This window comes from Octopus bimaculoides, chromosome 10, assembly GCF_046866305.1.
Source record: "Octopus bimaculoides isolate indiv1 chromosome 10, ASM4686630v1, whole genome shotgun sequence".
Lineage (NCBI taxonomy): Eukaryota > Metazoa > Mollusca > Cephalopoda > Octopoda > Octopodidae > Octopus > Octopus bimaculoides.
Genome location: NC_142937.1, coordinates 73050444 through 73064785, shown reverse-complemented (window position 1 = coordinate 73064785; position 14342 = coordinate 73050444). Strand labels below are relative to the sequence as shown.

Genomic DNA, 14342 nt, shown 5'->3' with positions numbered 1-14342 from the left:
TTAGTCTTAAACAACACCAATTTCGAAATGAAGGTAGTGATAAACAATTTACAATCAATGAGAGTTTTTCTGTTTCCTTGCAATAACTTATTCAAATCATTTAATTTTGTGAATATATCACAAAGAAAAAAGATATTGCATCTTGCAGCTATCAATGAAACGGATAGTGGAATATCTTCAAAGAAAAAGATATTAGATAAAACAGTTCAACAAAGCACAGTTTCCTTTTGACAGCCACCACACTTCAGTATGGTATAAGAGTTTAGTATGGTCCTCATCATTTCTCAGACAGAGTTGACAGAAAATTCAATCAGACAAGGAACTGGACTTCAATTTGTTCACAGTTTGGTAACTAACTGTAGCACATCATTCAATCTACTGTTCATATTTTTTGCCACTAAATACTGCCGGTGTGCCAAGCAATGAACAGTTAGTATCTGGTGGGAAATTTCACACTTTAGGAGATATGGAAAATCTCTGTATCTTCCTATCATCGAAGGGGCTCCATCAGATGCACAGGCAAGAATATTACTGAGTGGGATATTATGTTCAAAAAGGAAAGACTTGAGAGTGTGAAAAATAGCTGCACCTTTTGAATCAAGCAGAAATTTCTCTGTGGACAGCATTTTCTCACAAGATTGAAGGTCTTCACTGAAATACCAAACATATACCTTTATCAAACATTGATTGTCCACAACAATTGACTCATCCACTTGTATAGAAATTTCAGAACGCTGGAGAATATTAATGTGCTGATGTTTGACATCATTGGCCATTTCATCAATCCATCAAGAAATTATGTTATTACTAAGTGGGATCTTCTTCATAATGTTATTGGGTTTTTCATGCATAATGGTTAACAAAACCTCTTCGATAACTGGACGATGTAATGCTTCTCTAATTGTGTGAGACTTCCCAGACTTAGTAACAAGCAATGCAATGTTGTATGATGCAATCAACTTGTCATTCTCCTGTTTACTAATTCCCTGGAGTAGTGTGTGGAATTTTTGTATTTGCTTTTTGAAAGAGGAGCTCAGTTGCAAGAAGTATGATAGCGGCTTGTCCTTCTTGTCAGAATGCTTTACATCAAAGTGATACTTCAAGCATGAAAGTTTCATTGCTTCGTTGGTCAATGTTTGATAGCAAAGAAGGCATATTGGTAACTAACAGTCCTGAGGAGAGGGAATAAATCCAAATGATAAATAATCACTACTGTACTGTTGACAAATTTTCTTGACTGAAGGCATCAGTATAGTGAAAATGTGAAAATGAGTTTCTTATTTCATTACTGCCCACAAGGGGCTACACAAAGAGGGGACAAACAAGGACAGACAAATGGATTAAGTCAATTATATCGACCCCAGTGCGTAACTGGTACTTATTTAATCGATCCCGAAAGGATGAAAGGCAAAGTTGACCTCGGCGGAATTCGAACTCAGAACATAGCGGCAGACGAAATGCCGCTAAGCATTTCACACGTCGCATTAATGTTTCTGCTAGCTCGCCACCTTATAAAATGTGAAAATGAGTTTCTACAGACGACATTAAAAAGGCAGTATGGTATTCCCAAAGAGAAGAAAAAGTCAATAGAGCAGAATCAGATGATATGTCTTTACTGGTGCAAATACGGATCTAGTTCGTTTGGCTGCCAGCATTTCAAAAATTGAAGTTTATTGAAAATTTTAGAATTTGGCACATTAATGTACCTTTCCAAGCTAAATTTCTTGAGTTATTCAACTTTTTCTAGAAAAATATTTTTAAAAAGTTATAGATATTTAAAGTTTGATCATTTTCACCCAGTCAAGAAACACGATTTCAAAGCTGTCAATTTGTGCGTGACTGCACATTTTGTCAACATCTTGAAAATAGAACTTGTGTTTTGATATGAAACCACAGAATTATGCACAACATATAACCCCTCATAACTTTTTTATTTTACAGAATTTTCAGAAAATTTTTGTGAATTTGAATTCTATATGCAGGACTTCATACAATTATACAAAACAAAAAAAAAATGTAGTGGAGTGTGATTTAAGGCCTAGGCCTATTTGACTACTATATTTAGCATGCATGACAGCCATCTCAATGACTGTGACAAAAATATTCAATCGATAAACAAGTTCACTTTTTTAATACTCATGCAAGTAGTCAAATCAATAAAAGTGCATCCTTTATTCTAGGCATGCCTAGATGTCAGTAAATGCAGACTTAATTTCTAAACAGTCATTGTCACACACAAAATGTTCATATCACCCACCAAAATCTCAAATCACCCACCATTTTCTAGAAATTTGCCCATCATCCACTTGTAAGTTGAAATCACCTACTTTGGGAAGCTATGCTATATAAATTTTATCTCTAATTTTAATTGATATATATATATATATATATATATATATATATATATATATACATACATGTACACACAACAGGCTTCTTTTACTTTTCACCTACAAACTTCACTCACATGACTTTGGTCAGCCCAAGTCTATAGTAGAAGACACTTGCCGAAGGTGCCATCAGAACTATGTGGTTGAGAAGCAAACATTTTACCACACAGCTATGTCCGTGTCCATGTTGCAAATAATTGTTAACACAGTTACCAAAATTGCCATGTGGTTCATTTCATAATCATGTTGTTCCAGGTTCAATCCTACCACATGGTACATTGGTCAAATATCTTATATCTTAGCCTTGGGCTAACCAAAACATTGTGTTGTGTGTGTGTTAGCATGAAGTGAAAAACCATAAGAAATGAGAGCATCATTTCTTTAATCTAATCAATAACAACTGCTAATTCATATTAAGCCTTTCTTTAAATATGTTCATAGATCTCATTGCATAAAAAAGAAACAGATCGATTGCATGTGTGTGTGTGTGTGTGTGCATGCACATGCTTTAGAAAATGAAGAAATAATGCCAATACAAAGTGTCAACAAATTTCAACCAACACAAGCTAAAAGAATACCACAAAAAAATAAATAAATAAAAAACAAGAATAACGGTGAGAAAATTAGGCTCATAGAATTAATGAAGGAAATAATTCTTTGAAAATGTTTAAAAAAATGAGATAAAAAATCAATATTATGTGTAGTCTTGGTTTGGTTACATGCTTCTATTAACATTGCGATTATAATTTCCTTATAGGTTTCTATTTTCTTTTCTATCAACATTCATTGAGAATGCACCTAGGGTGAACATTGTAAGTGTTATAGGTCAGAGGTTACTGACATGATTCTCCATCTGATACGACCCCTTGGTAGAGGTGGTGGTGTTAGTGGTTTTTAGAGTGAGTGATGATGATGATGATGCTATGGTGATGTTAATGATTAATGATCATGATGGCAGGGGTTGGCAGCAGTGGGGGTGTGATAGTCATGATGGATGTTTGCGACCATGTTGATTATGGAGGTGGTAAAGATTATGGCAGTGATGTTGATGATGATGATGATGATGATGATGATGATGATGATGATGATAAATACAAGGACAAGTTGGTGTATGCGATGACAATGGGAATTGTGACGATGGTTGTGGTGGTGTTGAAGGTGGTGGGTATGGTTATGATGGTTACTTGTGGTCATTGTTATGATGCTGATGATGATAGTAGTTGTGGAGGTGGTGGTGGTGGTGGTGGTGGTGGTGGTTGTGGTGGTTGTTGTTGTTGTTGTTGTTGGTGGTGGTGGTGGTGGTGGTTGTGGTGGTTGTTGTTGTTGTTGTTGTTGGTGGTGGTGGTGACAACAATGACAGCAATGTTACTGATGGTTACAGCCACTATTCTACTACAATCCCCTTGACCGGTACCACTACTATTGCTACCATCACCCCCACGACCATTGCCATCACCCCCCACCCACACCACATCCATCATCGCAATCATCACAATCACCACTACCGCCACCACCATCATCATGACTACTACCACCACCACTACCAACACTGCGTGAGATTTACAATGACGTTAGCAGTGACAATAAAATCTCGACAATGTCATTTCGAAAATATTACCTGATTGATTCTAAGAAATTACTTTCATATTTCGTTTATTTCTTCAACTAAAAATTTCAACATTCCATCATTTCAGTTCAGTCTTCTATTAAACCTCAACAGATTTCTACAATAGAAACAATCCAGTACATTGCCAGTAAGATGTAATTCAGTGATCTTTTAAAGGCCATAAGTTTAAAAGGTTAATGTTACTACATATTGAACTGTCTTTGACATTCAACCTCACATCTTTTTTCTTTTTTACTCAGCATTCATAGTGTCTGTAGAATTCGGTAAATTCAGTGTACAGAAAAATGTCACACATTACATATATACATGCTGAGATATTTAGTTCATGCAAAGGAGACAAAAAGTAGGATAAGGTTTAAAGAATTCTTTAAATAGATTTTGAAGTGAAGAATTTTGTGATTTGTTTCAAAGTGTTACTTAGGTAAATGTAAGGTGGTGTATTATTTGAATGTGAAAGGTAATATAGTGATAGCAGTAAGATTTGAATTCATAACCTTAGGTTCAGTAGCTTAGCGCATTGACCTCACTCAGTAACGTATACAAACGTGTATGCAAATGTGTATGTATGTTCTCTTCTATTTTACTTATTTGAAGTCTTCCAATAAGGAAGGAGTTGGTTTCTAACAAAGATACAAAGTTTCATCGTTGCAATATAAATAACAAAAGTAATGTCACATGATGAGCTTGAGAAAAATTTTTACATATTTTTGTTGTTTTCTTTACAGATTCTATTTGTAATGTGTGTGTTAGCTTGATTTCTTTTTCTGAAAACCCAAGTTATTTCAGATTGTCACTTAGACATTTACTCACAAAACCAAGTGCACAAATTATAAGTATTGATGTGAATTTACAATCTATATATTAGAAGCTGAAGCTTTTGAAGCTGTTGTCCATAATTACTTTCTTTCTCTTCGATTTTTGAAGAGTTATTCACATCAGCAGAGCAGCTGACCTCTATGATGGCACATATTTCTTCTTGACTGTTTCAAACAACTAATATTTCTAAAATTTTTTTTTTTTTGTGGTTTGTTGCTGTACTGAAGATGAGTTTGAGCATCCATATCGAGTATATTTTAAATTTAGATAAAGTTCTATATGTGCAATTATAGTCCTTTTATATGGAACAAAAGCCTGGATGCTTACCAAAAACTGGGATCCAAGCTAGATAGAACTTACACCTAAATGTTAAGAGCAGTTTTAAACATATCTTGGAGAATTCGTCCCCACAAGAAACAGCTGTATGGAGATCTGCTTGTTTCCATCAGCATAATGGAAAGGGACTTGCACTTTGTGGGACATTGCTTGTGGGCTAAAAAAGAGCCGGAAAATGACCTACTGCTATGGATGCCAAAGCATGGTCATACTCAAGCTGGTTGTCTGAACACAATGTATGTATATCAACTCACCAGAAACACTGGATGCCTTCCTGAAGACTTCCCTCAACTAATGCCAGACTGAGATGGATGGCATAGCGGGTTAAAAAATGTCTGAGCAAGCTCAACCAGATGATGATGATGATGATGATGATGATGATGTCCAGTTAATAGAATTTGTTTGATATTTTCATAATGGTTTGTTTGCTGGTTTACCATCATCTGCTTGCATTGTGGTGGATTTTTTTCAATGACAACTCCAATATTTAGTTACATTAAAATTCTTGTGTAGTTTAAAGATTTGTTCATCCTTAAACTTGAAATCTGATCCTTCAGCTAAATACAAGCAAGTACCATAATTTAGTCTTGTGCATTTTTGAAGAGTCAAGCTGAAATTTATAAACACATGTAAAGTTTACCATTATTGTCTAGACTTCAAAAAAGCTAATTTTAAAAAATTTCTGAAGTACCTTATCTGAAAAGTGTATGGAAATCAATATAAAGAAGAAAATAAATTAATTGCTGCTTGCAATTTTATGTTTTACAAGTTTATTGACTTGCATCAGTATGTATTAACAGGAAAAAAAAAATGGAGAGTTTTCATCATTTTCTTTTTTGTTTTTTGCTTATTTTTATTTTAATTGTAATAGAGTTACTTGTTTTAATTGTTCTTCTCATTGTGTATGACCTTATAGCAGCTGAGAGATTTCTTGATTTGTTTTTGGACATCCAAGATTCCTTATACATTTGAAATTACATCCACCCTTATGTGCTTTCCATCATCATCATCATCATCAACAACATCCGTCATTATTTAATTTCTAAGTGCCATGCTGTCATAGATTAGATAGTTTGAGAGGATCTGATGGACTCAAGGACTGCATCAAGCTCCAGTATTTGCTGTGACATAGTTTCTATGGGTGAATGTACTTCCTAAAATCAACTACTTTACAATGTGTACTGGGTACCATTTTGTGCCACCTGTACCTGTGAGATTGACATGCAGCCTGCAAAACTATGCAGCCCAAGAGGCAACTTTATGTTAAGAGATGTTTCTATCTTTAAAAATTCTGGAAATAACATCATGTTCTTTAACCCTGTTGATACCAACCTGCTTGAGACTGTCCATGATTTTAAGATACAAACTTCCAGTTTTAAAGTTAACTAAATTAAAACCACCTAATGGAATCTTATTTCAATTTCAGTTTCAAACACCAACTTGATAATGACACAATTATTTTAGTAAATATTCTTCATTATTTTCAAAATTAATCAAAATAATAAAGACAGAAAAGTTAAACAGAAATATGGTAACAGAAGGTTCAATTCAGAATTTTTGCATTTGTGTCTCAGTTCCATCTATTCTGTTGGTGGTGATCGTCTTCATCATACTGAAGTTGCTGCTCTCAGTTTAAAACAGCTTTGTCATTTATACTTGCATCACATGAGTCAGACAATTCTCTGACATTCTCATCCCCTATTCTAAATTAGTCATGATGGGCAATCTTTTTTGAAAAGCAGGCCACATAGGACATGGCTCATTATAGATTACAATATCCTATGTTATATTCTCTATGTTATAGTATTCTAGTTTTCACCTCTTTCAAACCCTACATCATTTCAATTTCTGAGTGCAATGTTAGAGTTACATGCTTTCTTCTGACATAATTTTGAAATTAGTCACTCTTATCAACATTAGAGAACATTTTCACTTATGGATGTGTAATGTGTATGAAAATATGTCAGATACATAATACTCAGGTGCATTTTCAACACATATTTCAAATTATCTGAAATGATTTTCCTATATGTCTGGAAAAGTCATGTATCCTATACCATGAACAATCTTGTGCATCTTTACATTCACTGAGTAAATTATCAAGATAAATATCTACAGTAGAAGTATTAGTCAACTTTTCTCACCTTTAACTAAACTCATTAGTCAGGATATAAATATTTTTAAGAAAGCCTTTAATCAATGCACATGATAAATTAGGCTGAATATGTTATTGAACACTGATTAGAGCAAAACACTAACAATGCTAGAAGAGGTGATTACTTACAAGTCTCCACATTAGCTCTTTGAAATATTAGACTGGAAGTGAAGTGATAAAGCTGTAGATGGCAATGTTGAGGAGATCTTTTTTTTTTTTTTTTGTAGAGGATGGAGCACACTGTCACAAGTTTATGTGTGTGTATGTATGTATGTATGTATGTATGTATGAATGTATGTACGTATGTATGTATGTATGTATGTACGTATGTATGTATGTATGTATATATGAATAGGAAGTGTTTTCTTTTCTTTGTATGTAAACAGTCAAATTTAACCCAGACACCCTACACACACACACACACACACACACACACATACACACACAAACACAAACACACACACACACACACACACACACACACACACACACACACACACACACACACACACACACACACACACACACACACACACACACACACACACCCTGCACAGCAATCCATAGAATTACAATCAGGAGAATTCAGAGTTCAGAAATTGAGGCTGATGAAGTTGGTGAAAGTCTCCAACAACCATTTCTGAGTCATTGCAGAGGTATGTCAAGGAGCTAAATCCTACTGCCACACATATAGCTTTCCAGTAGCAACCCCCTTTAGCCAGGGTTGACCACAGTCTTCAAAGCTTTACATAACTATCTGAATTGAACTCAAGACCCTGTTCAAAGATGTGGGGTAGCATGACACCCTCAGAACATCTGTTGTGTGTTCCTTCCTGGTGGCCATGGCTTCATAGTCTCTGCTGCAGCTGTCCATGTCACATCTTACAGTCTGCAAGTGTTCACAGAGCATTGAACAGCAGTCACAACATTGGCATTTTGTTACCTAGTACAAATCATCTTGATACTGGTAATGGCGGTGGCGGCGGCGGCGGCGGTGGCGGTGGTGGCGACAGCGGTGGTGGTGGTACAAAATATTTCCCCAACAGTAAAGCTTAATCACTTAAATTTATAAAATAATGATTCATTATAGCAGAAGTAACAAAAAGAAATCAAGCAAAAAACAAAATGGTTTTTAAACAAACATAATTGTAAAATAATTATAAATGTTTTTAGCTTCATCTTATATTTATATTATTTTGAATATATTTATTAACTTAATGTTGTTATGATTTATTCAGAATATTGTTTGTCTAAACTATTTATTGAGTTTGTTGATCCAGAAATAATAAATTTCTATCTATATTCAATGAACTCTACTACCTACATTGGTCCACTCAAGTCAACAATACTTTATTAAGATGCTGACTTCTTAAGCATTGTTTCTCTATAAAAATAGACAATGTTGGTTATATGTATGTAGTATATACAGTAGGGATATGAAATGTTGACAACACTGCTGACTTGACAGTGGAGAAAATATTAAACGATAAAAATGTCACCATTTTTGCCTGCATATGGAAATAGAAAATACATATATGTTTGGCTGAGATTTATGTATGTATTATCTTTAATACATGATTTTCTGACATTTTACAGTGATGTGGTTTCTATTGTAGGAAATATGAATTCTTTGGAAATATATGTTTCTATTTCAGCCCAAAGCAGCTGACAAGCTTCTGAAATGGTAAATTACAGTAAACAGTATTACTCTAATATCAGGGACATTGCACAGCATTCAATGGATAGCAATCATTTTTAGTCACTAACATTCAACGATAAAGAAAAGTGTTGATTTTTACTAGCTTTGCTGGCCCCTGCAAAAACCATAAATACAGCCCTTTTTATGAAACGATTAGAAAAAAAAAAACATAAGAAAAAGGAAAAGCAGCTACTTGATATCACAAGCATTGACTAGTAATCATGAACATTCATTTGCAGTTGCTGCCAATCACTATTGAACACATGCCATCAAAAGCAATCATTACCCTCTGCTAGTGATCTCTAGCAATTATTACCAATCATGAGCTGTAACTTTACAACACACTCACACACACTAATAATTGATTTCTAACTATGATACAAAATGGCAAGTTTTGGAGGAGTTTGCAGCCATTTAAGTAGATTCCAGTACATGGCAGATGCTGCAATTATATGAATTATTAATAATATATATTACTACTACTACTACTACTACTACTACTACTACTACTACTAACAACAACTACTACTACTACTACTACTACTACTACTACTACTACTTATAATAATAATAATTATTATTATTTCTACTCTAGACACAAGGCCTTGAAAATTTTTCAGGGAAGGGGGCCAGTCGATTACATCGACTCCAGTGCATAACTGGTACTTATTTCATCAACCCCGAAAGGATGACAGGCAAAGTCAACCTCAATGGAATTTGAACTCGCCACCCTAATAATAATAATAATAATAATAATAATAATAATAATGTACAAATGCAAAGCAAAAGTCAAACATAAAATAATAATAATAGTAATAATAGTAATAATAATAATGTTAACAACAATAATAATTTCAAATGCAGTTCGCTATTTAAGAGATGAGAAATTATGTATTACATTTGGCAGATATTTGTCATCTTGTTTGTTGTTGTTAACACAACGTTTCGGCTGATATACCCTACAGCTTTCATCATGCGTCTTGAGGAAATTTCGAACCTGGGTTCTCATTCCTAAGGTATTTTTCGATGTTATTATTATTATTATTGTTATTATTATTCAGGTCCCTGCCTGGAATTGAACTTGGAATCTTGGGGTTAGTAGCTGTGCTCTTAACCACTACCTCATATGCCCATGGGTAACAAACAAGATGAGGACAAATATCCATCAAATGTAAATAATGTAATACTTTCAAGTCATTCTCAGTAGATGTTGAACTCAAGAATGTAAAGAATGAAAAGCATGCTTACTATTTTGCCAACTCACCACCACCAATAATAATAATAATAATAATAATAATAATAATAATAATAATAGTTTCAGATTTTGGCAGAGTACCAGCAGTTTTTGAGGGGAGGAACAAGTGCACAGTGTATACCATGCATTAGGTGTCGAAGTGATTGCAGAGCAATGTGGAATGAAGCATTTTGCTCAAGAACACAACACATCACTTGGTCTAGGAATTGAAATCATGATCGCTAAATCATGAGTGCAACACCTTAACCACTAGGCTATAATAATAATAATAATAATAATAATAATGATAATAATGATAATAATAATAATAATAATAATAATAATAATAATAATAATGGTTTCTAATTTAGGCACAAGGTCATCATCTTTGAGGGAAGTTGGTTGACACCATTGATCCTACTACTAGCCTGGTAAAGGCAAAATGATTTCACCAGGACTTGAACTCAAAAAATAAAATTCCAGAACAGATACCATAAGGCTTTTTTGACTGACACTCTAACAAATTTTTACCAATTCAACAACAAACACTAATAATTAACAGCAATTAATAACAATTAATTGCAGTTGAGACTAATTAATATGCACTCACTTCAATTACTAGCAATCAGCAATAACTAACATCTAGTACCATCGTCATCATCATTGTTGTTGTTGTCATCATCACCATCATCATCATCATCATCATCATCATCATCATCACTGTTTTATGTCCACTTTCCATGCTAGCATGGATAGGATGTGTCAGTGTTGTCTGAGATGGTTCTTATTTAGAGTTACTACTATCTTTGGTATGCTCAGGAAGGATTTTATATCACTTGTAGATTTTGCTGTGCTATAGTTTCTATGGATGGATGCCCTTCCTAATACCAACCACTTTATAGAGTGTACTGGGTGCATTTCATTGTAGCATCAGCAATTTAGAGAATATATCAAGGTTGTAACATCACCCTTAAGAAAACCAAAACTATAATCCTTTAGCATTCAGATTACTCTGTTAAATGTAATGCTTATATATTCACATTGCTTTAAATTAACCATGCATTATCTTTTAGCTTTGAGAGTTTGATGATGTGATTGTTTACTTTTAGTATGACATTGCAGGGTAGGTGTGAGAGATCAGATTTTGCCAGTTAGAACATAAAACAAAATATTTTGGCCAGATGTGGCTTGTTTAAATGCTGAAGGGATAATGCCCCTCCCAACTCAGTGGTGTCTACAATCATTTGTCAATTACTTTACAGAAATTTAAAAGATGTTTCATCCAACAAAAATGCCTCTAGGCAGTTGTTCCACCTGCTAGAAATAGCAGGCAAATCTCCCACAGGTCTTTGATTTACTGCAACTTATATACAAATGGATTAATTAGTGTATTTTCCTGGGTACAAGTAAGATATATCAGATCAAAATTGACAGCCAAGAAAAATTAAGTCAATTTATGCAGCAAGACAACTTTGGAGGACCAAAAATTCCATGTGAAATGCAACAGGATTCAGAAAGATACTGACAGTGTTTGAATGTTTGTGCTACGTGTTTACACTATATACTGCTTTGACTTGTATGCCAGAAAATATGGTATTTACTAATTTATACAATTAGACTGAGTTAACACAGCAAGCAGGCAGAATCATTAGTACACCAAATTAAGGCTTTGCAGTATTTCATTCAGCTTCACATTCTGAGTTCAAATTCTGCCGAAGTCAACTATATTTCATCCTTCTAGGGTTGATAAAATAAGACCAGTTAAACACTGGGGTTGATTACATCAACATACCCTTCTTGAACTTGCTGGCCTTTTGCCAAAATTTGAAACAATTAGAGTTAGTTACTTTCTACTTTGGATGATTCCTCTGCCTGCTTTAAACATGACTGCTTCAATTATTTTTATTATATTTTATTTATTTTAACAAGTGATTAAGTTTTATCAATGACTTTAAACTGTGATGAATGTCTTGTGTAGCAACATGGATTGATGATTGATTTTTTTTTTAATGCTTCCAACGTTTATTATGTTAACACCAATTTGACTATTTGTTTTGCAAAGCAGAGGCATAGCTGTGTGGTAAGAAGTTTGCTTCCCAACCACATGGTTTTGGGTTCATTCCCATTGTGTGGCACCTTTGGCAAATGTCTTTTGCTATAGCCCTGGGACAACCAAAGCCTTGTGAGAGGATTTGGTACATGGAAACTGAAGGAAATCTGTTTTGTATGTGTGTATATATATATATAGATAGATAGATATAGATATATATTTGTGTGTCAATGCTTGGCAACTGATGTTGGTTTGTTTATGTCTCTGTGACTCAGTGGTTCAGTAAAGGACATCAATAGAATAAGTTCAAAAGTTAAAAAATTAAGTACTGGAGTTGGTTTAATTGATTAAACCCTTCAAAGCAATGTCCTAGCATGGCTGCAGTCCAATGACTGAAACAAGTAAAACATAAAAAGCAAAAAGATAAAAATAAGATATTGACATTAATGATATTAGATATCAGAAAGACTGATCAGAAACTGTAAAAAAGTAATATGTTCACACGAAGCTGGTTGCTTCCCCACCTCAGTTCATAATGCCAAATATCAGTCTCCCAGTACATGACAAATCATCACAAGACTCAGTCCTTGTTAAAATGTGGTGATGTCTGTGCCTCAGTGACCCTGGTAGGGCCTCCCATGCAGGACAGGTCAAAGGATGGAGGCCAGATTAATATGAACCACGTTTACCCTTACATAAAAATCGGTTTGTGAAAGACCAACACCTCTACCTAGAAAAAAAGCAAAATACAGAAACATTCATCATCATCATTATTATTGTCATTATCATCATATATCTGTTTTCCATGCTGGCATGGGATGGACAGTTTGGCAGCAGTTAACCAGCTGGAGAGCTGCACCAGGCTCCAATTGTCTGTTTTGGCATGGTTTCTATGGCCAGATGCCCTTCCTAATATGAACAGAGTGTGCTGGGTGCTTTTTATGTGGCAATTCAAAGCCAACATGACCTGAGAGAGGCCCTGCTTCAGTGGGGATGTGAAGAACAGCCCAGAGTTAAGAACAGTGGGGAGAAGTCACTGATGGCCAATACCCCATAGGGAGCAAAGAGCTTAACTATATAAAAACAAGAATGGCTTTTATTAGATCTAACCCTTTAGCACTTAGACTAGCCATATCTGGCCCAAACGTTCTACCTGTTCTATATTCAAACATCCAGATTCAGATTTTCACACTTAGCCTAAAATGTCATTCTAAAAGTAAACAATCACATCATCAAAATCTCAAAACTATGATTAATTTAAAACAGAATGAACAAATAAGCATTACAATTAACAAAGTAATCATCATCATCATCATTTAATGTCTGTTGTCCATGCTGATATGGGTTGAATGGTTTGACCAGAGCTGACAAGCTGGGGAGCTGCACCAGACACCAGTCTGATTTGGTATGGTTTCTACAGCTGGATGCCTTTCCTAATGCCAACCATTTTATGAAGTGTGCTGAGTGCTTTTACATGACACCACACAGACACTTTTACATGGTACCACATGAATGCTTTTACATGGTGCTGCATTGGCAATTTTACATGGCATCACATGGGTGCTTTTACATGTTGTCACCTGGGTTCTTTTACATGGTACTGCATGGGCGCTTTTACGTGGTACTACCATGAGCGCTTTACATCACCAGAAGGATTGGCAAGTAATCTGAATGCTAAAGAGTGAATCTACATCTAAAGGCATAAAAGGAAAATTCAAATGCAAGGGGGAATGAGATTTGGATACAAACCATAAAAGTGAAATTGGGAGAGAGAAAGAGAGAGAAAGAAAGACAGAGAGAGAGAGAGAGAGAGACATATAAATAAATAACAGAAGCTGCTGCTCCTTTCATTTGCTCCTGTATCATTATTTCTCCCACACAATAACAACAAGCAACAGTATCCACAGCAATAACGAAAACAATGACTGACAACAGCAGTAATGATTTCTTTATTGGCCACAGGAGCTCATAATACAACATACAAAGCATTTTATACAAATAATAATGTTAATAGCAACAGCAACAACAACAACAT

The 14342-nt window shown here is 34.7% G+C and overlaps 1 protein-coding gene across 1 annotated transcript; it reads right to left on the bottom strand.

The window, feature by feature from the left end:
* Positions 1-338: 338 nt before the first annotated feature.
* LOC106871866 (protein ZBED8-like) lies at positions 339-776 on the bottom strand. Its single transcript, XM_014918601.1, has one exon. It carries the CDS (start codon positions 774-776, stop codon positions 339-341), a length of 438 nt encoding a protein of 145 aa, XP_014774087.1.
* Positions 777-14342: the final 13566 nt, after the last annotated feature.